The following is a 25,320-nucleotide window of genomic DNA, read 5'->3' on the forward strand; positions in this document are numbered from 1 at the left end:
AGCAATCGCAAGCAAGTGGAAAAAGCCAGAGATCGAAGAACTGCACGACCTTGGAGTGCGGTGTCTCTTGATGCATGCACGGGTACTTCTCAAACCGCCAAGAGGTATTGGCAAAGGATCGGAGATCAATACTTCTGCATGATGGCAAAGTATCCCAATAGGACTCCATGCACCTTTCGGTCGCTCCAAGGTCGTTGGGACGTGATCCAGCCTATTTGCAGCCGTTGGGCAGCTTGCTTGGAGCAAGTATGCAATGCACCTCCAAGTGGAACCGTGGAATCTGACTATGTGAATTTGTTTTGACTTTGTTCAAGTTGTGCACATCATGTTGCATCATATGAAATGATTGCATCATATGAAATGATTACATCGTTCAAATTGTGTAGGACAAAATTGCCCAACAAAGATACAAAGACATGGAAGCTTGAGAAGGCAAATTCTTCAAACTAGAGCATTGTTGGGATTTGCTCAAAGAATGCGAGAAGTGGAAGTTGATTGACAAAGAAACCCCACCGAAGAAAGGTTCACTTACAAACATTGATGAAGATGAGGATGACGATGGCCCAAGAAACTGAACAAGCCCGATGGCAACAAGAATACTAAGGAGAAGATGAAGAGAGAGCACGAAGCGTCGAGCTTGAGGGAGAAGATTGATGCCATGGTGCAATCAAATGAGTTGATGTTAGTGAAGACGTTGGAGATCAAGAAAGAGTTGGTCGAGAAGAAGGCACGAGGAAAGCAAGAAAAATGGCAATTGCTCAAGGAAGAGGGGCTGCGCAAAGCAGCCATTGAGGAGAGAAGAGCACATGTCGCTGAAAACGAAGCCATGTCCAAGTTGCTCGCATAAGAAAACAAGATCATGACAATGAACCGCAATGATATGGACGACCTCACCAAAGAATGTCATGATATGGCAACAAGAGAAATCTTGAAGAGGAGAATGGTTGCGTCGGCCAGTGCGTGTTACAATGCTAGAGATGTTTTTTCAGTGGGGTTTGGACCAATGTCACCGATGTGTTCAGTGCATCAGCCGATGATTTCGGTGCGGGAGTTGGAACAAGCGCCGGAGGTGAACTCCATGGACTCGATGGCACGGAGTGAAGATCGACCAATATGATGTCGGACGTGGTCGTCACTTTTACAAGACCCTCTTTTGCGTTTGTCTTAAAAAGCTTAAGCTTTTATTTGCGCGTGAACTGTGTTTTATTATTTGAATTTGAACTTATTTGTTGAAATCGATGTCAAATTTGATAATTGGGCGTCCTCGATTTGCGGGTTGACGCGGCGGTGCCCGAGCAGATCCCGCATAGCTGACCCATAAAAAAGCATATTCACCGAATATCTTTTTTACGGTTCTGTTTTGCGGGGTCTGAGTCGGACCTTGTCCGTGCCAGCCTGCATATACACATTTGTGTGAACTACAAGATATTGCAGGGTCTGTTAGAGATGCTCTAATAAATACTAAATATTGGTAAACCCCCATCCCCTCTCCCCCACCCCACCACACACACAAGACAGCGGCCAGAGAAGAGGAACTGAAAAGGAAAAAAACGGGGAAGAAAAAGGAGGCAAGCAGTGCACAGGTCTAGTGGAAAATGGCGGAGGCGGCGTGCTCGACCTCGGGCACGTAGCTCACGCGCAGCTCACCGTTCCCCGTCGCGCTCTCCAGAGACCCCGCGCCGCCGCCGGCGACCAGCAGCTCCCCCGTGCGGCGGCTCCGCGTCTCCACCCGTCTCGTTCTCCCGCTAGGGTTTCCCCCGATCCCCAATCACTGTAAGCCGCGAAGACTTGTCTCGCTAGTTTCCTTCTGGTTTAAGCTCACGGGAGCGTGCGCGTGGTCCCCGAGTGGGTGGATTTGGGGGTTGCGGTCTCGGATCTTGCGCGATCAGTGTAGCGCTGTTCCCAGCTAGGGTTAGTTCGTAGAAGCATAAGTTGGGAACTGAAATTCGTGGAGCCTTATGTCATTTGGGTCAGCGAGCTGCTTCTGTAGCGAGAACTTATAAGCTCTGAGCGCGTCATGTGGAGTAATTGGCCTATTCTGTGCAATAATCCCATCTTTAAACATTCGTCTCTTTTCCGGTTCCGTTAGGGATCTTTTGGGTGTGACTTGGGTTTATTACTTGTATGCATTGCCTAGTCATGACCTGATTGGTTAGCTTTTAGTTGCACTTAATTGGTCGGTGAATTGTGTTATAGGGTGGGATGTCTTGTTAGTGAAGCTTGATCAGTATCATGCATCTGATTGCTTTTCTCAAAGAGTGGCACTATTCTTTTAGACCAAATGAGTGGCACTATTTCGTTGTTATCCACAGAATTTTTAGCATGTGGAGCGGTCCCACGCTACCATGAAGCAAGAAATACCAGTTTTTAACTTTAGCTCAGCATATACTGATATCTCTGCTACTTTCTCTAGAGCAGCTTGAATGCACGCCATTGTGATGCCTGCTATTAATTTACATAGCATTACATGTGGTGAACATGCAAATTCTATAGCAACTTTTTTGGAAGTTCTGTTTTTGGTAGCTATGTAACTGTAGAGTATGCCTGTTTGCAATTTACTAAACCTGCTGCTCTGCATTAACAGTTTGCATCTACAAAGATTAGCTCTGAAATTCATGCTGCTGTATCTGTACTCTCTTTCGAACTTGGATCCATAATAATTTTGATTCCAAATTTTAAAGACAAAATCTCTAAAACCCTCTATAAGCATCCATGATTTCTCAGACTAAAAATAGGAGGGGCATGGCAGCGATCTCCATAATCTAAAAACAAAGGAGTATGATCAGAAACCTCGCTAGCAAAGGCTTGCAACATAGACAAAGGACAATGTTCCTCCCATTTAGGGCAGAAGAATACTCTATCTAGTTTTTCAAAGGTAGCATCCTCCAAATTATTTACCCACATGAAATTTCTCCCATTTAAAGGCTTCTCTCTCAACTCGGCGTGTTAAAAATGATGTATTAAACACAAAACTCTAGTGATCAGTATCATTGGATTTGTTTTTTTCACAGCTCTTTCCTATTATGTTAAAATCCCCACATACTAAACATGGTAGAGGATTATCATGATATATTCTAGCCAACTCATCTAGGAACTTATCTTTTCCTTCCAAGTGCGCATCACCATAAACAGTAATGAGATCCGAATTAAATTTGGCAATCTTATCAAAAAGTAATATTCTAATAAAGTACTCTCCCCTCTCCACTTGGATAATATCAAACACATTTTTACTAATACCCACTAAAATCCCACTGGACCTCCACCTAGGATGATTTCAATGCCACTATTTTTTTTCTACCACTCAAAGAGTGTAGTTCATTGTTAGAAAAAAAATGTTTTGTGGTTTCGAAAAGACCAATAAAATCCAATCTATGATCAATTATCATTTCCCTAACATATCTCTTTTGGAGATCTTGTCCCAAACCTCTAACAATTCAATCCAAAAGACCTCTTGCGTTACAACTTGGATGGACCTTAGGCATGAGTCCGGAAGAAGGTTTCGAGGAGTCGCATCACAAGCCTGCGACCATCCACCCCATCCCACGAGGCCTTCCTAACGCAAGATTCCGTGCTTTGTCGAGACGACGAAACCTATTATTAAAATATTGTTGTATTTGTTTTTGTCCATGTACGTATGAACCCAAGCTAACTATACTCAAAACCGCGTTACGAAGAATACCTCTAGTTGGGAGTTGTTTTCATAACAACAAGCCTACAATTACACCTTGTTATATTTCATTGAGATGGTCCTAGATTTATGAAATGGAATTTGATCCTGAATTTTCCGTTTCCACGTCAAAAGTGTATGAATTGGAATCGTGATTCCACTCCGATTCCAACATTTGCTTTTCGAGAACAAGACTGACCCAGTTTTTCTTTCGTTCGATTCTCCTGGAATCTTGAGAATCGGGAGAAAGAACTTGGTCTCCGGCATTTGTTTAGGGATAACACGCCATGGCCCTGGCCCCAACGAAGCTGAAAGCCCAGCCCACCGGGTACCCACTGCCCTCGGCCCTTGGGCCTCGGCCCTCACCCATTTCCACTAGCTAAATACTGGTAAACCCCCCCTCCTCTCTCCCCCACCCCACCACACACACAAGACAGCGGCCAGAGAAGAGGAACTGAAAAGAAAAAAAGGGGAAGAAAAAGGAGGCAAGCAGTGCACAGATCTAGTGGAAAATGGCGGAGGCGGCATGCTCGACCTCGGGTACGTAGCTCACACGCAGCTCATCGTTTCCCGTTGCGCTCTCCAGAGACCCCGCGCCGCCGCCGGCGACCACCAGCTTCCCCGTCGGCGGCTCCGCGTCTCCACCCGTCTCGTTCTCCCGCTAGGGTTTCCCTCGATCCCCAATCACTGTAAGCCGCGAAGACTTGTCTTGCTAGTTTCCTTCTGGTTCAAGCTCACGGGAGCGTGCGCGTGGTCCCCGAATGGGTGGATTTGGGGGTCGTGGTCTCAGATCTCGCGCGATTAGTGTAGCTCTGTTCCCAGCTAGGGTTAGTTCGTAGAAGCATAAGTTGGGAACTGGAATTCGTGGAGCCTTATGTGATTTGGGTCAGCGAGCTGCTTCTGTAGCGAGAACTTGTAGCTCTGAGCGCGCCATGTGGAGTAATTGGCCTATTCTGTGCAATAATCTCATCTTTAAACATTTCGTCTTTTTCCCGGTTCCGATAGGGATTATTTGGGTGTGACTTGGGTTTATTCCTTGTGTGCATTGCCTAGTCATGACCTGATTGGTTAGCTTTTGGTTGCACTTAATTGGTCTGTGAATTGTGTTATAGGGTGGGATGTCTTGTTAGTGAAGCTTGATCAGTATCACGCATCTGATTGCTTTTCTCAAAGAGTGGCACTATTTGTTTTTAGATCAAATGAGTGGCGCTATTTTGTTGTTATTCACAGAATTTGTGGAGCGGTCCCACGCTATCATGAAGCAAGAAATACCATTTTTTAACTTTAGCTCAGCATATAGTGGTATCTCTGCTACTTTCTCCAGAGCAGCTTGAATGCATGCCATTGTGATGCCTGCTATTAATTTACATAGCATTACATGTGGTGAACATGCAAATTCTATAGCAACTTTTTTGGAAGTTCTGTTATTGGTAGCTATTTAACTGTAGGGTATGCCTGTTTGCAATTTACTAAACCTGCTGCTCTGCATTAACAGTTTGCGTCTACAAAAATTAGCTCTGAAATTCATGCTGCTGTATCTGTACTCAATGTACTGTATTTGATTATCGAAATCTATCACGTTTGTTTTCCTACATTAACTAATGGCGTACTGGTTTGCCTCTTATAACTTATAATTTATATAATTTATTTATCTTCTTTTTGATTGATCTTATTTTGATGGCAAGCAGAGTTTGCAAATGGCTTCATCACAGCATGTTGAAGTGGAGGCTGCGAAGCTACTTCAAAAACTCATTCTGGAATCAAAGGATGAGCCCGCTAAATTAGCAACAAAACTTTATGTGGTATGCAGCGCAACCGATATACAGGACATGAAAAGCCTTAACTCAACCATAACCTTGTTTCTTTGTTCAATGTTCTAGATATGTCAACATATGAAGTTAAGTGGAAAAGAGCAGTCTCTTCCCTATCAGGTCATATCTAGGTAAATATTTCTTTTGTTCTTGGCTATCTTTTCAGAAGTTTTTTTTGCCATCAATTTTACTGTAAATATTAGTCAAATATTCTGTTAGAAAAACACTACTCTCTCCGATCCATATTAATTGATGCTGGTTTAGTTGTATTAACTTTGTACTAAACCAGTGTCAACTAATTTGGATCGGGGGGAGTAGTTAAAGTTCTACCTTGTGTCTTAGACATGTTGTCTTGTTATTCTTGACTTTCAGATTTGATAATTGTTGATGTGTTGTTCTTATGTTCGAAAGTTCTGCTTATTTAATTATAATTATGCCATCATCAAACTAGATTTCACACATCAGTTAGTACTCATTGTCAATTGTGGAATAGCATACAAGGAGGGGGCCTAACCATCTAGATGCTGTTGCAGCGAGGTTGTAGCTTGGTACTCTCCCTAGGTACTAAATGTTGCTCCAACTAGTTTAGGTGAAGAAAATAGGAATAAGCAGAAAGACCAGACGCCCCTGGACACAGGCTCAATGAGGGAGACAGGAGGGGATTGAAGCTCAGTGATGGACACTTTCCTCATCTATGTAGTGAACTGTTAATACACACTTACACAGTAGTACGATATCCACAACCCCAAAATGCATGGGCAAATTGAAGTTCAACATCCTCCCTCTGAGCAGCCTTTCTCATGGAGATGGAGATTGAGGAGGGAGAGAAGTCGTTGGAGGATGGCAAGAGGGAGCGGCAGAGAAGTGCAAGTAGGAGTAAGATGGGAGTAGCGAGCTGTCATTTGGAGGCTTACAACTGATAATATTTGTCTTTTGGTTGACATGTTAGCCTGTAGTAATAGATCTCGATTCTTGAAATCCTCTATCCTTGATGGGAGTAGCGAGATTTTTAAGACTATTTGATTGTGTTTGGCTGGGCTGTGGATTTTGAGCTTGGCCTGGGCCTGAGTTTGGTGCTGATTTGTGCCTGGCCAGGCTGGCCTGGGCATGAAGCGTTTGGTTGGTGGCCTGGATGTAATAGCCTATTGGTTGATAGTAGCTCTGAATAAAATATAAATAAAAGCTCTAGACAAAGCTATTTGCATGGGATAGCGTGCCCAGGCAGGTTTATAGATGGCCAGGCATCCATTTCCATACGCCTGCCCCAGGCTAACGCCCGTGCCTGGTGCCCCAGCCAGGCTAATCAACATGAAAAATGCTCCAGGCCAGGCAAGCATTTCATTGCTCAGGACACCATCCAAACAACCTCCAGGCTAGTATCAGGCAAGCTCCAGGCCAGGCATAAAGAGGTGAGGAAGCGAACCAAACTGACCCTTTCTGAAAGCAGATGCAAGAGATGTACCGTGGGAAAGCTGCTGTGGACGGTGTGTTGTGAGAAAGCTGTGAAGCCATTTGGCAAACGAGCTGTCTGAAATGCGGCTGCGGGGATAAATGTCTGAAATACCCTTAAAGGCCGAGACATTGGATACATACTGTTTAATGATAAAAACATCATTACAGGTTGACCTAGTTCGTAAATATAGCTATTCAACCAGTTACCTAGTTAATTATTTCATGGAGTTTTTGTTTTAATGCATATTAATAAAAATATATATAGCTCTACATATCACAAAATAGATGCACTAGTGCCATACAAAATTTACATATCAACAGACACATTAATCTGGTTCCAGTCTGACCATAGGCTACTACTGCCATACAACATAAACATATCACCAAAAAATGCAATGGTCGTACATCTCCAGTGGGGCAAATCTGGAGAAAGGAACGACATGTACATGGGCGAGGGAAGCGGCAGTAGTACACCTCGAATGGGGGATGTAGCAGAGGTCAGGCAGCCATGGTCGGCGGCGGCCTTGCTCGTCTGAGTAACCTTGGACACTGGTGGAGGTAGATGAGGGGGTGGGGGTGGAGCAGGGAAGAGGAGTCCAATTGACCGAGGTGGATGAAGGGATGGAAGCATCCACCGGCGGTCTTGCGGCGACGTGCCGTCAGTGACATGGGAGCGAGCTGGTGACCAGCAGCTGGCCGGCGGTGCTAATGAACCCTAGAATCGCCAGAGGTGGGGGACGAGAAAAGGGCCTTACTCAATGGGTTTGGTAGAGCTGTCTCTCGTGGACGTACCGGCTGGATTATTTTGGCGGCGAAGGTGAGTAATTTGATCTCAAGTGGATGTAGGTTCAGGGAGCCATGCAGCCAAAGCCAGAAAAGCACCTCTTCGTCCGCTTTCACTCGTACATGTGTTTTGCGATGGCTTTCAAGGGAATCGCGTTCGCTCGTTTTGCCGTTTGGTTGTGATTTCAGCTCTGAAGGAGAGAAATCCACAGCGAAAGCCAAACCAAACGCAGCCTTTGCCTTAGACAATTTATGAGTGTAGAACCTTGCGCGCACCTTTTGTCTGGAATCAATCATCAGTGCTGTCAACTGGAGCTATCGTTTTCCATAAATTTGGGGTTGTTTTTGCACCAAAAGAATTAAGTATCTTTTGTTTGGTAGAGCTTATACTCCATTATGATATTGAGTGCGTTATGGTTTATACTCTATAGTAGGTGGTGTCAGATGATTTACCAAATGTACTGTTTGCAACGTGTAGTATAAGTATAGTAATACAAATAATCCAGTTTGGTTAGGTTTACTGTACCTGAGTGTTTGTAATTTCAAATGAAAGGATTCTGTGTATGTCAGAGAGTTCTATCAAACTTTCAATTTTTCTCTAGCTTGACTTCTCTCCTCTTTCTAGTTTCTAAGATGCCCATAACATCCGTAATTTTTGCCTGCAGGGCCATGGAGACTGTTGTAAGTCAACATGGAATTGATATGGATGCACTGCGATCATCACGAGTTCCATTTGCCGGCGGTCCACAAGCAGTAGATTCTAGTGGCGTTATGTCTAAGGACAAGGAGATCATTGGTGGTCAGTCTTCCATGGTTGGAAGTGATGCATCCCAGAGCAGCGGTCAAGCTGCATTATGGCATTTGCCACCAGGTAACCAACCAACTTGGAAAGGAAACTGCAGTCACTGTTTTGGAGATGTGATATGATTTATTTTATATTTATTAGGTTCAGCAGATATGGCAAGGCCTGGGGTGTATATTCCAGGCAGGGTTCCAGCAGGACAAAATAGGGGTGATGTCGCAGGATCTGATATTCATCAAGGCTCCATGTCGCAAAAGAGTGGCAGGTCCTCTGGAGTCGAAAGCCCTGCAAGTCTGCAAATGGAGGACACTAGATCTATGAATTCACATGATTCTTTGAAGTCCGATGAAAAAACAAGCAAGAAAGCTTCCTCTTCCAAGAGAAAAAGGATGGATTCAAAAGCAGCAGGGGATATGCAATCTGAAGAAAACTCAAAATCAGATGGTATCTCAAGTGGACAAAATATTAGAAAAAGGAAACAGGTTGGCAAAGCAGGTGCACAAGGTCAGCCCTCCAGGGGAGCTGAGCCTGAGCAATCACATATACTGCAAGGTGCTACTGCTCAGGTGCCACCCTTACCTGGTGGTGCATCATTTTTCAGGGCTCACCAGGAAGGTCCACCAGCTTCTGCTGGGAGGACTATTGACAATACTAAACCATCAAACCCGTTCGCAATGTCACAAGTTTCAAATTTTGCTGAAGGGCTGGCTTCTGGTAGTATCCCCACTGAGTTGCAGAAAAGTATACTGGGAGGAACAAATATGTTTAACACTGGTTTTGGCTGGAATCAAAGTTCACAAGGTTCAGCTATTAAGAATACTCAAGGTTCTGTTGCCAACTTAATGCGGCCAGGAGTTAATGTTGAAGGTACTTCCATTAAAAAATAATGACATAACAGCATTGTGAAAGACTTGAATTACAAATATTTACCTTAATGAGCTTGCTTATACTGCAGGGAAAATTAATGTAGGGTCACAAGGAGCTTTTAACCCTACTCCCACATCGCAGATGGATTTTCCCAAAATCCCTCCTTACATGTCTTCCTCCTTTGGAGGTGGCTCACAGTTTCTGGACAAGGGCAAGGATTCGGCTTCTGGCAATACCGGCACTGAACTTCATTCTGCTGCTAAAGTTGGAGTTAACATGGGGATTGTGCATGTAAGGCCTGTAGTTTAATCCTTAAAGACCCGGGGTGTTAACATGCTATTTCGGCTACAGTTTGGCCCTTCTAAAAAACCTTTTAATTGAAAAGCTAATATTTTTTGCTGTGTTCGCCAATGGTAACCTGTTACGGAAGTGCCTAGTAGTAATGGTATAATGCAGGGTATTCATTTGCATAAGATTGTACTCGAGCTTCGAACACAAGTGTATTGCACGCCGGTTTTGTGTATGTCTATTTGCGTGCCTTGATAGACTTTCTGCCAGGTTTCAGGTTGATCAACCGATAAATAAGCTGTTTCTGCCTGCAAGATTAATAATTTTGTTGTCTGGTCATTTAGTGATATGTTAATTGATTTCTGTATCTCAAGTAGAGGTGCTTTATTTGATGCATCCATGTAATACGACTTTGCAGGGCAGTCCAATGCAAGAAAGGCAAAATATTACCAGAGCACCACAGAGGGCCGAATCATCTTTGCAAGAAGCCAGATTGTCTTCGCTCCCGAATAGAAATGTTGGGCCATATCAAACGTCTCACATCTCTCCAAACACACCTTTCAAAGAACAACAGTTAAAGCAGCTCCGAGCACAGTGCTTAGTATTTCTTGCATTCAGGTACATGCTTAGAGCACTGTAGGATGATTGGTATCCGAAGTTCATCTCTGTAGTACTAATTTAGCTACTCTTTCTTGTAGAAATAATATGCAGCCCAGAAAGGTGCACCTTGAAATTGCCTTAGGTGGAGGCCCCACTGCAGAGGGTAAGAACTAAGAACAGAAAACATTGTGTGAGCTGACAAGGTTTCTGTACTCATGATGAGCTTATAATTAAATAAACAGGTGGCGGCGCGGGTCAGGGAGGTAACGAGAGCAGAGTGGCTGATGGTTCTGTAAGGGAAAACGGAAACAGTCAGGAAAACTCTGCTATTTTCGGCAGCCAAAGTGATATGTCTAGACTCCCATCCACATCTGCAGGCAGCATTGCAGAGGCTGATTCTTCACTGAAGGACTCGGAAATTAAGAAGAAGATCAATATAGCTGAACATGAGAAGTCATCGATGGAAATGGAAAATATCCAGCAAGCTGTTATGCAGGGAACTGGTTCAAGTTCTGAAATGCGCTCCCAAGAAATAGCATCCCCTGTGCCATCTGGACCACAGCAGTCATACTTTCAGGGAGATAAAAGAAGAAATGCCCCTGAGGCCTACAGGACGGATGCAGAAAATTTGAACAGGAATTTAAGTTTCGGAGGCCAGGGACCATCTTCTTTGGGTGGTAATAGACAACATCCAAATTTTGAAGCTGCTGTTTTGACCAAAGATCGATTACAGGATGAAGCATCTAAAGAATCATATCCACCTTCGAGGCTTCATCACATGCCTATCGATGGTTACAACTCCAATTTACCAGGAAAGGATCTAACTCCAGATACAGATAGAAATGAGGTTGAACATTGTACCCAGATGGGGGAGATGTCTGATCGATCAGCTGATGAAGGAGATGACGATCTATTTGAGCATGATGATTTTGCATCAACTCCTCCAAAATACACAATGACTGAAAAATGGATCGTGGATTATCAAAAGAGAAAATATGGAGAAAATGAAAAGAAGGTATTAGAGCAGCAGAGCGCACATAAAAGGATGTCAGCATCCTATCAGAAGTTAAAGGTCTCTCTCTGCCTTCCTCACATTTATTTTTGAAATGGGGGGAGTGTCATTTAGAAATACTGTTACATATTTATGAGTTTTTGCGAGTTCCTGTTTCATATGTCCAGTTTTCCCTCACTGTAGCAGCTGTAATTGTTGGTTGCAAAATTTTAAGTTCTTGTTCATCCTACAGGAAAGTGTTAGTTCATCTGAAGATCTTACTGCAAAGACAAAGAGTGTCATTGAATTGAAAAAGCTTCAACTTCTCTCACTTCAACGTCGTGTGCGCAGGTTTGCTTGCCATTGGAGATCATCAGTCTTCAGTTTCTCTCCTTGTGCTTACCGTATGTTTCTATGGCTGTAACTTCCCTATTCTAATTTCTTGCTTATATTGGGCAGTGAATTCTTGTCAGACTTTTTCAAGCCTAATACAGCTGATTTGGAGCGTGTAAAAGCAGTAAAGAAACACCGGCATGGACGCCGTGTGAAACAGCTTGAAAAAATTGAACAGAAAATGAAGGAGGAAAGGCAAAAAAGAATACGCGAGAGGCAAAAAGAGTTCTTTGCTGATATAGAGTCTCACAGGTTGGATGACTATATTTGATTCTTCATTCTGACCCCTTTAGTATGGAGATGTTATTTAAATTTTTTCTTACGCAATATTCTCAAGTATTTGTGGCATCTATGCTCCGTTTTTACAGTACTGATGATTTGGGGTCTATTTGGTATTTGCCAATGCAGTGACTATCAAGCTTTACTTTCATTTTGGTATTGCGTATAGGCTAATATCATCTGCATTAGAGCCACAACAAAAGCTGTTTACATTATTCTTGCAGCTAAATAAAGTCCATGGTGGAGCACAGCAAAAACAAGCTGGCCTTAAATAATCAAACATAAGTAAGCTAAGCTGAAATAAGTAAATGGTGGTTTTTAAGTAAACATGTTGCTAAAAGAACTGGATCAGAATAGCTGATTCCCTAGTCAGTAGTCACCTTTGTAAACGCTGCCTGTCTGTGTTTACACCCCCTCAACATTTTACCCATGTCATTTGGTAATAATGCCTTGCCTTTGTAACTTGCAGAGAGAGACTGGAGGATAGTTTCAAGGCTAAAAGAGAGCGTCTAAAGGGTTTCAATCGATATATAAAAGAGTTCCACAAGAGGAAAGAGCGAATTCATCGGGAGAAGCTGGATAGGATCCAGCGGGAGAAAATTAACTTGCTTAAGAACAATGACGTTGAAGGGTATCTTAGGATGGTCCAGGTGAGTCTTATTTGCTTTGTTTCTCATCATGTTCTTCTATATTAGCTTAACCCTTCACACGTCAAAAAAAGAAAAGCTTAACCCTTCATTTTATTTTCTCAATATTTATTGGACGAAGTCACATCTGCTAAGTGTTACTGCTTTGCAGGATGCAAAATCTGACCGTGTTAAGCAACTACTACGAGAGACTGAGAAATATCTACAGAAACTTGGGGCCAAATTACGAGGTGACAGCTCAATGGATGGCCGTTCTTATGTTTCTGGTAAGGGCGTCACTGCAAACGATGTTGAAGACGAGAGCTATCAGCCACAGGTTTTATTATCTCTTTGTTTTAGTCAACGTCTAGGTGCATTTTTGTTGAATATTTACTTAATTTTGTTCTCCTTTCAGAATTATCTTGAGAGCAACGAGAAGTACTATCAGTTGGCCCACAGGTACTACATGGATTAAATAGACTTTCATGCTTCATTTAGTAAATCCTTATCAATGTCTGCCTAGCATAAATTATGTACTACCTAACTTTCTAATCCTCCATCTTATTCATACTTTTTTTTTGAACTTTACCATCTTATTCATACTTCTTTGCCATTGAACTTTCTAATTCTTTTTTTTGAGATTACTGAACTTACTAATTCTGCCTTGTATTCATACATATTTGTTTATTTTTTCTAGTGTGAAGGAGATTGTAAATGACCAGCCTACTTATCTTAATGGTGGGAAATTGCGGGAGTAAGTTGTGCTGCTATTTTCCCTGCTTTTACCTCCTTTTCATTTTAAGTGTATTTTGACATTATTGTTACTGACTTGTGTCCTGCTACAATCTGTTTAACCATCCAGTACATATTTCCTTGATCTATTACTTGCTGTATTACAGGTACCAGATGAACGGTTTGCGTTGGCTGGTTTCATTGTACAATAATAATTTGAATGGAATTTTAGCTGACGAGATGGGGCTTGGTAAAACAGTTCAAGTAAGATCCAGTACAACGCCATCTCAGCATTTATTGTTCGGTTTGTATGTTATCTGATCTAAGCAAGTGTCTGAATTCTGCTTACACTGCCCTTGCTACTTTCTCAGGTAATCTCTTTGTTGTGCTACCTTATGGAAACAAAAAATGACCGGGGCCCATTTCTTGTGGTTGTACCATCCTCTGTTCTTTCTGGATGGGTATCTGAACTCAACTTCTGGGCACCTAGTATAAATAAAATTGCTTATTTTGGTCCTCCAGAAGAAAGGCGCAGACTGTTCAAGTAAATTCTGAATTTATAGTTCGATACTTTGTCACAGTTCATGTGAACATTTTATTAACCAAGCTAATTTTTTCAGAGAGATGATTGTTCAACAGAAGTTCAATGTTCTTTTGACAACATATGAGTACTTGATGAACAAACATGATAGGCCAAAACTAAGCAAAATACAGTGGCACTATATAATAATCGATGAAGGGCACCGTATAAAGAATGCGTCTTGTAAGCTCAATGCTGATCTGAAGCTTTATCGGAGTTCTCATCGGCTATTGTTGACAGGAACACCTCTGCAGGTTCTAAAGCTTGCACTTATACTTTCACACTCGATCCTGTATTTGTTGCTTTTCAATGAATGTTCTTTTCAAGGAATGTATGAACGGCTTGCTCATATATTTATTTAATGGTCTTGGGTCTCTGTATGAAGTATTCTATTATGCATATATGTCAAGTTGCTAACTTCTCGCAACTTCTTCTTGAAGAATAATCTTGAGGAGCTGTGGGCACTTTTGAACTTTCTGTTGCCCAATATATTTAACTCATCCGAAGATTTCTCTCAGTGGTTTAACAAACCATTTGAAAGCAATGGTGATAACTCAGCTGATGAGGTAATGCTGCCGTTTTTCATGATACAACATTGTTTTCTTGGAAGGAAACTGTGTTTGACTCCAATCATCTTCTTTCTTAAAAGGCCTTACTTTCAGAGGAGGAAAACTTGCTGATCATAAACCGTCTTCACCAAGTTCTTCGGCCCTTTGTACTCCGAAGACTTAAGCATAAGGTATTGATTTTATTTGCTATCTTTATGCTTGTGTTGAAATCACTGGCACTGTAGGAATTCACCATGCAATTTATTTGAAATTCCAAGTTCCAACAGGAGATCTATGCTATGCTTAGCTATTCAACCTCATTATCTCAAACTGAGGGAGTTCCAGCCTTCCAGAATTGCATCCAGTGATCACATTGGCAGAACCCTTGCTTCTAACCGAAACCTAGTAATAGTAGGGAGACAGATAAGAAAATAATTGCTTGATGTCTTTATTGATGTGAGGGCCTAGCCTTATATAGCTGGCTACATAGATATATGGAAATAAAGTAACAATCTTGGAAGCTTATCTAGTTATTTAAAAGAAATCTAATAACCAGTAACCAACTAGAGATGAAATTTGTTACGTATTTGCTTAAGGCAGACCAGGGGGTTAGACTTTAGGCGTTGGCTGTATGCCTAACCCCACTTGTCACACATTATAAGCTCATATTATTTGAGCAGTACACATGTTCCTTAAATATGTGTGACCTATCAGGAGTTACTGACAGCATGTAATTCGGCTTTCAATATGTCAGCTGATTCAGTAGACATTGCTTGATGTTCCTTACTTCTTTTTCCATTTGAAGTCTTTATATGTTGCATTTGTTGGGATGATTCATGTTTTTGTATTGTACGAATGCTGAGCTGGGCATTGCAGTGGTGAAGAGCTAAATATTGTCCATAACTAGGTTCAACAGCACAACGCAACACAATATAGCAACGTCAAACTGGTTCTTGTTAGCTTTGTTGCTCTACATGATCTGTAATTTAAAAATTCCATGGACAAGATTTCTCTATGTGCTTGTACACATCCATCTAGCTGCCTGAATGCCAAAAAATGTTGCTTATTCTGTTTCTCCATATATGCTACTTTGGCATATCAGTACAAGCACGGTCACACTTTTCAAGTTTGACCACCAACATATTAAAAACATCTAGATTTTCACATCAGAAAAACACTAGTAGCTCTTCCACTAGAGTTGCTCTACAAGTTTTTTTTGAAAACTAGTTGCTCTACAAGTTGTAGATGCTTTTATGAATGTGGATTTTCTCAACTAGTTGCCGCTGCACCCTACTCTAGCATCCATCGCGAAAAGTTCTAAAAAGTGGTTTTGGCAGGAGCACTGTTGATGGTGTGTAAATCAAGTTCAAAACTGCTGTTTACAAGTAGAGATTATGATTACTTTAAGTCGCAACTTAGTTAAAAAAGCAACTCATATGTCCATGCCCCCTTTTCTCTTGGTTTTGAATTGATTTTTGTTTAGACTTTAGAACCGTTGATGTCGAATAAATTTGAAAGAAGCACCAATCATTGGAGCTCCAACCATTTGTACTTCTTTGAAACTTATTCGACATCAACGGTTCTAAAGTCTAAACAAAAAGCTACTATTGTGATGCTGTGTGGGAAACTAGCTCGTCAGGTTGGGGATTTGATATTGTTTCCCAATTGTTTCTCATCTTTGTTTGTATCTAGACCATCTGGATGGTGCAATAGTTTCAATTGTGTTTTACTGTCTTCAGGTTGAAAGTGAATTGCCAGGGAAGATTGAAAGACTTGTAAGATGCGAGCCATCAGCTTATCAGAAACTTCTGATGACAAGGGTGGAAGACAACCTTGGTGGAATTGGAGCAGTTAAGGTGCGTAGTGTGTGACTGTTCGAGTTGTTTATTTTAATGTTTCACTTGTCAGATATTTCACAGGTTCTTATTTGTAATATGTGTCTTAAAATTTCTAGGTTCGCTCGGTGCACAATTCTGTCATGGAATTGAGGAACATATGCAACCATCCATACCTTAGCCAGCTTCATGTTGAGGAGGTAGAGCATGATTCTGCCTTGTCGCCACATTCTGGCTATTTTTGTTTCCTCTTGGGCATCACCAGCCATATGGATTGTCTATGCAGATTGAGGGTCATCTACCTAGGCACTACCTGCCATCTATTGTGAGGCTGTGTGGGAAACTTGAGATGTTGGACAGATTGCTACCCAAACTCAAAGCTACTGGCCATAGGGTAAGTGGATTTTACTGGTAGCGTGGTAGGTTTGTAAAGATCTCCTACTCGTATGTCGCATGAATTGTATTTTCTCGAACAAGTCTCACATCAAACTTGCATTATCTGAGTTGAAGTTGTCGTCCGTTCCTTGTTCCTTCCTTGGCATGCAGGTTCTACTTTTTTCTACAATGACAAGATTGCTTGATGTGATGGAGGATTATCTGGTATGGAAAAAGTATCAGTACCTTCGGTTAGATGGACACACTTCTGGGCATGAGAGAGGAGCACTTATTGATAGATTTAATGATCCTGATTCTCCAGCTTTCATTTTTCTGCTAAGGTAAAATATTGGTTCAGTATATTGTGGTGTAGGAGGCATTATATAAATAGAACATAGTGAACTCATGAATCCTTATCGGCCAATTTAATTAATTAATATTTGATATCTAAGGCCTACTTCACCCCTGTTTTCTGTAGTATCCGAGCAGGAGGCGTTGGTGTCAATCTTCAAGCAGCTGATACTGTCATCATATTTGATACTGATTGGAATCCTCAGGTAGCTAAAGTTCCTTCAGTGTTGTCACTCTATGTTGTACGATTTGTTTTACATAAATATATCTTTTCCTTGATTATTTCAGGTTGACTTGCAAGCACAGGCTAGAGCCCACAGAATTGGTCAAAAGAAGGAGGTTCTTGTTTTACGTTTAGAAACTGTAAGTGCACACTGACAGTTCGCTTATCACCGGGAGTAAATATGTAGAAACTGAAATGAACAAGGAACATTTGTTTGCTAACAAGGAGATGGTAGTTAATAAATAGAGCAAGTCGCCAGTTGAGTCCTTTGTGTTGCATAGGGTTTGTTTGAGTATCTTAGATCAATAGTTAGATACGTGACTTATGTGGTATTCTTAATGAAGAACTGGTCCAGATTTACTCAATACCACTCCACCATGGGGATGGGCCCCCATGCATAAACAGCACCCTGCTTGCACTTTCTTCCTCACTTCATGTAAAAGGGTTAATTCGGAGGTGCAATGTTTTGACTCATGACTCATCATGCATTATATGCCACTATGCCCACACTAGAATCTGGATTCCAATACTGCTTGGGTTTTCCTCTCTTTGTGCCAATTTGTGGCTGTTGTGTTGCTGCGCTGCCTTGGAACCTAGCTATAGGGATCTTTACTGTTTTCTTGTATATTTTGGTGATATAACTCCAAAAGAAGTTACTTTCAACTGCTCCCTCCGAGAATTCGCTTCTGAATATCTTTCCATGGAGAATATCACGAGTGTAGTTATTGCTGTGTTTCCAGTCTCTGTTTTACTTAAATGCTTTGTATCTGTCAATTAGTAGGGGTACGCATGGTCATTTCTCATTAACTCTCTCAGATTTAGTGCTCTCTTTGTCCGTTCGCTTGATGAAGTAACTATCCATATGTGGAAAAAGGCACTGCACTAGCTACCAGATCGTGACTGCTCTCTACGGAGCCTTTGTCTTCTTGGCTGTTTATTTCTCTAAGCTTGGACAGAACCCACTAGCGTTTTGTGACACTGCCAATATGATAGGAATAAATGCTGCCTGTTATGCTCTAACCAGAACCAATGCATTCTATTACTTCAACTGAAAATTTCAATACGCCTGTTCCTGACTTGGATGTACCTTGTTGAATTTAAGGTCCGAACTGTAGAAGAGCAAGTCAGGGCTTCGGCAGAACATAAATTAGGCGTTGCTAATCAGAGTATAACTGCTGGATTTTTCGACAACAACACAAGGTCAATTCTTCTACTCGGTTAAGATTTTAGCTTTTCTAGCTCTCTTTTTTCCTGTCCTTCATGCTAGATGGTAACAATTGCAGTGCTGAAGATCGGAGGGAGTATCTTGAGTCACTTCTACGTGAGTGTAAAAAGGAAGAATCAGCTCCAGTGTTAGATGATGATGCTCTGAATAATATTCTTGCCCGCAGGTAAGACTGAGTTTGCTGTTAGTATTATTTAAGCATTGTTTTAACAATCTCTGTCACTCCTGGTACTTTATCTAATTACATGACATATCACATTTCTCTCCTTGCAGCGAAGATGAGATCGACATATTTGAATCTATTGACAAGCAAAGACTAGATGATGAAATGGTATACTAAATTCCTTTACTTTGTACATGTTTATTTCTGCTAATATTTTGTGCATCCCAATTTGATTCTTGTACCCCTTGTAGGCTGTATGGCTAAAGGTTGTTCAGGATGGTTCAGTTAGTGGGCTAGACCCCTCAGTATTGCCACCCCGCCTTGTGTCTGATGATGATCTGAAGCCCTTCTGTCATGCTATGAAGATTTACGAGTCTTCAAATGTAAAAAATGTGAAGGTAAATGTGAGGAAGAAGGGCGAGCTTGGCGGCCTTGATACAAAGCATTACGGAAGGGGAAAACGTGCTCGTGAGGTCAGTTGCATTATCATCTTCTGTATGTCTCTCTATTATTGGTTGAAGTATTTGTTTGCTAATTTCATTATATATCCTTTGTAGGTCCGGTCTTATGAGGATCAATGGACCGAAGAAGAATTTGAAAAACTTTGTCAGGCTGAATCTCCTGACTCACCTCAACCTGGTGGTGTATTGAAGGATATAGATATCTCTAAAGAGAGTAAGTTGGAGGTACCTGCAGAAAGTTCAATAGACCCAAAAGAAAGTTCAATAGATCCAGTCGAAGCCAAAACGGTGCCAGTCCTGGCTGTTCCAGACTCCTCACCACCAGTCCCGTCTGTTCCAGACTCCTCACCAGCTAAGCGGCGAAGAGGTAGACCTAGAAGGTCAGACGTTTCAGTATCTCCTGTTATGTCCCCAGCAAAAGCTGTCCAACAAGAGGCAGGAACTACACTTGGCAGTTCTGCACCAGCAAGTACCATCGATTCTGCAGCACCAACTGCTACCATCCATTCTACTGGTCCAGATGTTACCACCCATTCTGCTGCACCAGTTGCTGCCATCAAACCAGATATTGGTGCAGAAGTTAAGGCTACTGCTTTTGTTGCTGCTGTACCAACTGCTACCATGAAACCCGAGATTGGTACTGAAGTTACGGACCATGTTGTTTTGGAAGGGTCTATAGCAAAGGAAGTTGGTCCGGCGGTAGAGAGCGGTCATGACCCAGTAGCTGCCAGTGCAGCCCCTCATCCACCAGCTCCTGCTACATCTAGAGGCAGAAAGACCCAAACAGTTGAAACCCCTCGCAGACGAGGCCGAAAACCAAAATCTCTTTCCTCATCTAGTGCTGGTGATGTTAATATAAACCCTGTGGTTGCAATTGGTAGTGGACCTGCTTCTGTGGGTTCTCCATATCCTCAAGGGGATATGCCTGCAAGTCTCATGTCAAGATTTCAGAAGGATTTGGTTACAGGTAGGCCTGTTACGTCATTGCCAGAGGCAGTTAAGGGCATCTCCGCCCCTGAAGGTACGACACCTGTTGCCGAAGATAAACACACTGGAACTGCAATAAGCTCGGACAATGCCAGCTTACTAATGCCAAAGATCATTCACAACGAAAATGTTGGATTTGTTCAAGCGAGCTCTGAGCAAGTTTTTTCTGCATCAGTACCTACTTTAACTGCCGTCTCAGGTGGAATATTGAAAGCATCACATATTCTCTTGGCAGATAAGCCTGCCGAGAAGCAAAGTGCTTCACGCCGTCGCAGAAAGAAAGCGCCTGGTGGTGAGGATACTGGAGTAAGCACTAGGCAAAGAGCAGCTATGAAGAAATCTGATGGTATTCCTGGTACCACTGACAATGTTGGTGCGGACACGAGCACAGCTGAGAAGCTAGGAGCAGTGAATGTAAAAGATGGCAGTTCACTTCAAGATACTCCCAAGGAATTACCAAATATAAACTCTCCTCCATATGACAAGTCTGGGTATGACTCTCAACCAAGAACACCTATAGCAGTTCCCATTAGTGAAGCTGCACTTCCTAGTGGTTCCGGTAATGCCCATGTTGCTTATTCTGATATAACTCCTAGGATACCTACCAATCCTGATGTTCAAGATAAACCAGTAAATCTGCACATAGGAGCACCTCTAGCGGCAGCCACACAACCTGAAGTGCCATGTAAGACAGGGAATGACCATGTTGCAGTGTGTTCTGTGGTCACTACCACACATTCTGAAACGGTTACTGAAAAACCATTGCTAAATCCTGTTAGTGAAGTAGCAAATGTCCAGGTCGAAGCACCTAGTTCTTCACTTCATAATTCAGGTAAGAACATCAGTACAGTGCCTTCAGAGGTCAATAGTGTCGCTCCCAGTAAGGCATCAGGTAGGAGGAGGAAAGGTCCTGCCTCTGAACCACGCACCAGAAGTAAAGCCGCAACAGCTGCATGTGAACGTCGTGCTCGACTAGCTGGACCAAAGCAGACAGGTGATGCGAGAAAATTAGAAATATTGGCAAGCCCAGCACGGCGGTTTGTGTTTCTTCAGTTGAGCAACAGGAAACCGCCCTGGCAGAGCCTCTCACCGCTTCTGTCTGCGAACCGCAGAAGAATGCTGAGAGTCATGTACGTGGTGGAATGTCTACTCCGATGGGGATACTAGATGCCCCAAAGCAAATTGCTACCCAGTCAATTACAGCATGTACTGAAGAAACAAATAACAGTCTAAGCACCCAGACTCCTGCACTTCCCATATCCAGAGAAAGTATTCTTTCCATGGGTGACAAGCAAGGTTCTCTCTCTCTCTCTCTCCCTCTCTCTCCCTCTGCTGTTATTATTCATTGTTTGGTAGTAAAAATGGCTCATGCTGATGCCCATGATGCCTTTTTTCAGGTGTTGGAGTTGATACCATACATGGACAAACAAAGATGGTTTTGGCTGCAGAACTGACATCTGCAAATGATGAACATAAGCTGCATGAAGTACATGATAAGACTGCTGATGGTAATATACTCCAACACAGTGCGGCAAATGACACACTCCAGGATAAAACTGATAGCATTGCTGGTTTGGACCTAGCCTCTCGTCATAGAATTGGTGATTTGGAAATGGAGAAGGGTGATTCTAAAACAGTGATGTTACCAGACTGCCAAACCCCTTTTGATGCCTCAGTTAAGGATATTAACGATACTCTTGCCCCCACAGAAGCTGATGTCAGTGATCTGCAAAGTGAGGCTGCTGCTATTGGTGTGACTAGTCCTAAGCAAGATACTATGGTAGTTGAAGCACTTTACACTAATTCTGGAGGTTCTGCTAGTCATCTGCCTGCTGCTTTACAATCAACGGACTCAAACCAGCATGCGGAACGGAAAGGAAGTTCAGATAACAGTGGCTCTAAAATTTTTGCATCTGGGAAGAAAACAGAGGAAATGGAAGGAACTTTGGATAAGAATACGGATCACAATCTTATTCAGGCAAATGCCAATATAGCTTTAGGAAGATATTCTCCTTCAGAGGACAAAAGAGAGGACAGTTGTGCCCATGTAGTTGATGGTGGCCTGTTGGGAAGCAAACAAACTCTTCCTGAAGTCGTTTCTGCTGTAAACACTGATGGCTCTGAGGAAGCACTCAATGCTTCGTCTACCCACTCGAATAAAGATGCCACCTTGGTTTGTGAAGTAACAAAGGATCCTGAGAGCCATGTATCAGTGTCTGTACTGGCCTCTGCTGCTATGAACGCTGGTGATGACTCTGAGGAAGTTCACAATGTTCCATCCACCCATTCTGATAGAGGGGGCAGCATGGTAGAAGTTGACGCGTCTAGAGATGATGCTACCTCTATTTGCGAAGTACGCAAGGATCCTGAGAGTAATGTATCTGGTGAGTTGTCGATGCCAGTACGGTTAGCGGAGCTTGAGTTAGAACTGCCAAACCAATCCAAATCTTCTAGCCAGTCTAGCGCAGTAAATGCTGATGAGACAAAGGCCAGTATCAACATTCAGACTACTTCATTGGTAGAATCAGGAGAACAAAAATCACCCAGAAATGGTGCACATGGTACTCCCTATCTCTATCCCCTCTTTCCCCCTCTCTCTCCCACCAACCATGATCCTGTACACATTCCCTGGTGTATGCTGATTGTTATTCTTATCCAGCTAGTGTATCTTTTTTATGTTTTGCCAGAGTTGAAAGAAGGGATGGAGTTGGCTGGGCCTAAGATTGAGTGCACCATACAAATGCCGAGTCCCGATGATAAGAGTATGCTCTGTTATTACTTTCTGTTGTAGTAGAGACGGGCCAGGGGGCTCATGCACATCTGCACCTTTTCAGGTTCTGAGGCTCATAGTTTGGCACAACGGGAGATGGTTTCGGGTGCAGAACAAGCATCTATGAAAGGTATAGTCAGGTTTTAAATTTCTGAATTAATTAACGCATGGTCAATAGTTACTCATGGGTAGTGTATCTAACATATGTACAGATGATAAAGAAAACAAGATGGTTGATGTTACATTTTCGTCTGGTGGGGAACAAGAAACACAGCGAGCTGATGTAGACTTGCCCACATGTCCAACATATGCAGATTGTGAGGGTGAAAAGGACGATTCCCCTAAAACTATTTTGGCAGGCAGCCAATCTTTTTGTGAAGCCTCAGATAAGGACGTTGCCCCAGTGAGAGATGATCACACTGATCTGCAAAGTGAAGTTATTGTTGTTGATATGAATGATGCCAACCAAGACTCTGCTGAAGCGGAAGCTATGCAGATTGATAGTGTCTCCAAAGGATCTTCAAGTGATTTGCCTGCTGCTTTACGATCGACCGATTCAAATCAGCCGGCAGAACAAGTATCTCCTTGTCCGAAAGAACATGAGAAATTGGAAGAAACTTCTGGTGAAATTGGTGGTGGCAATTCCAATCGTAGTCGGACTGATGGTGATTCTCATATTATGAATCTAGTTGGTTATTCGGAAGACTCAGATGAGGACGATTCTATCCAGGTAGCTGATGTTGGTGATGTGGGAAGTAAAGAAACCACTCATTATGACATCTCAGCTGTCGCTAGAGGAGCAGAACCAGGAGATGGACCCTGCACAGAGCCTACTTGTGAAACTGCTGTTCATGTGCACGAATGCAATGCGGACGTTGCTATTTCTGAGGATGGTCATGGCACAACGGCCCTTGGCAGCGTCCAAGTGTCTACGACAGAACTAAAGGATTTGGAGAGTGGAAGATGTCTAGAACATGGAACAGGTACTTCTTTATCTGCTTGCTTTATTCATCAAAGCCCACCGAACAAAGAACTTAGTTATGCTATTTCAGTAATTCCTGACCCTGTTGATCATGATGGCACAGGAACCCCTGTGGCTCTTCAGGAGGGAACTGCTGTCGCTACAGAACCAGAAGCAAAGAAAGAGGTCGACGAACCTACTCAAAATGAAGATGTTGAGCCGGCTGCCATAAAGCCAGAGGCGGTGGAGCATGCTGGTACAGAAGCCGATCCAAGTAAAGAAGCATCTATACCTCCTCAAGAGGAAACCACTGCTGTAGCCTTGGTTACAGGACCGGAACAAAATGAAGAAGCAGATGCACCTACTCAAGTCGAACCAGTTGCTATAGTGCCAGATTCCATGGAGCATGCTAGTACCGAAGTTGATCAAAGTATAGAAACATCTGTGCGTCTCCCAGACAAAACTTCTGTTATACCTGGTACGGAACCAGAAGAGAAGAAAGTAGAGGCATCCTCCCAAGAGGATAATGTTGAAGCAGTTGCTGCAGAGCCAGAACCTGCTGGATCCCAGGAAAATGCAGAAGTTTCTACCAAGCCTAGTCCTATGGAGATAGAGTCGGTTCAGGAAACAGCTATGCTGGGAGAAGCTGAAACCAGGCAGCAACTGCCACTTCCGTCTGCCAAGGGCGTGGTAGCCGAGGCTAGTGAACCTCCAGAGGTGACTGCTATGAAGGAACCAGAGTTGCTGAGCACTGAACCAGCACCCGATGGTGAAAATGCTAAGCTTGGAGAAGCCAAAGCTGAACAGCTGTTGCAGCAACCTTCATCCTGCGAGGCTATGGCAGCAGTCACAGGAGAGCTTCCTAGCGCAGCGGGAGCGAAAACGGATGGAACTTCAGACGTGGTGGCTGATGAGTCTCCTGCTGTCGTGGGAGAGGAGGTGCTCAACACTGAAACTGCACCTGATGGTAAAAATCCAAGGCCGAGCGAGGCTGATACGGCGCAGTCGCCACCTTTGCCTGAAGAGGGCAAGGCCGTTGCAGCTACCGAGCCTGCCAACCTTGAGGAGGCGGAGGGCTACTGATGGGAAGTAGTTAGCGTGCAAAAATGGAAGCAGATGTTGCGTTGAAGAACCTCTGCCGTTAGATCAGACAGAGCATGTTTGGGCTGATGAAACTGAGAAGTACCTTAGACTTTATGCAAGTGTTGTATGTAGAACATAATTAAGAAACCTGTTGTATTCAGAGGAGTTGTTGGTACATAAGTTATAACTACCTAGTCCCTTTGCAATGCTAGTAGTACCTTGTTGCACCTGATGCAGTTGGTTGAGATCCTCTACGGCGGGTAGTGCCGATGACACGTGGGGTCTGGACCCTGATGCAGCAATTGCAGTGCCAGAACGGTGTGGTTTTACGCTGTTTTGCCTGCCATCAGCTGTTGAAAGGTCAGCCTGAACGCCATCGAGACCTATGCAATGCAAGGTGCTCGACGACGATAGTTCTGTAGCCGCACTTTGTTTTCTGGACTCGGATCCAGCGCGAACGTTCGTGC

The 25,320-nt window shown here is 43.0% G+C and overlaps 1 protein-coding gene across 1 annotated transcript; it reads left to right on the forward strand.

Annotated features, from left to right (window-relative positions):
* The first annotated feature begins 1,488 nt into the window (after nucleotides 1-1,488).
* LOC125524124 (chromatin structure-remodeling complex protein SYD-like) lies at nucleotides 1,489-25,080 on the forward strand. Its single transcript, XM_048689198.1, is given in 37 exon segments — nucleotides 1,489-1,773; nucleotides 5,356-5,469; nucleotides 5,548-5,609; nucleotides 8,379-8,584; nucleotides 8,660-9,382; nucleotides 9,471-9,673; nucleotides 10,089-10,288; nucleotides 10,369-10,433; nucleotides 10,513-11,342; nucleotides 11,515-11,612; nucleotides 11,721-11,906; nucleotides 12,403-12,583; nucleotides 12,732-12,896; nucleotides 12,975-13,018; nucleotides 13,257-13,313; nucleotides 13,459-13,555; nucleotides 13,663-13,835; nucleotides 13,912-14,125; nucleotides 14,312-14,437; nucleotides 14,521-14,610; nucleotides 16,159-16,275; nucleotides 16,374-16,454; nucleotides 16,541-16,648; nucleotides 16,801-16,970; nucleotides 17,108-17,186; nucleotides 17,269-17,343; nucleotides 18,306-18,403; nucleotides 18,487-18,594; nucleotides 18,702-18,759; nucleotides 18,843-19,064; nucleotides 19,149-21,060; nucleotides 21,063-21,335; nucleotides 21,437-22,600; nucleotides 22,727-22,801; nucleotides 22,874-22,939; nucleotides 23,022-24,152; nucleotides 24,237-25,080. Coding segments are annotated over 36 exon segments (10,179 nt in total). The 5' UTR covers nucleotides 1,489-1,773; nucleotides 5,356-5,364; the 3' UTR covers nucleotides 24,854-25,080.
* Nucleotides 25,081-25,320: the final 240 nt, after the last annotated feature.

Source organism: Triticum urartu, chromosome 7, assembly GCF_003073215.2.
Source record: "Triticum urartu cultivar G1812 chromosome 7, Tu2.1, whole genome shotgun sequence".
Lineage (NCBI taxonomy): Eukaryota > Viridiplantae > Streptophyta > Magnoliopsida > Poales > Poaceae > Triticum > Triticum urartu.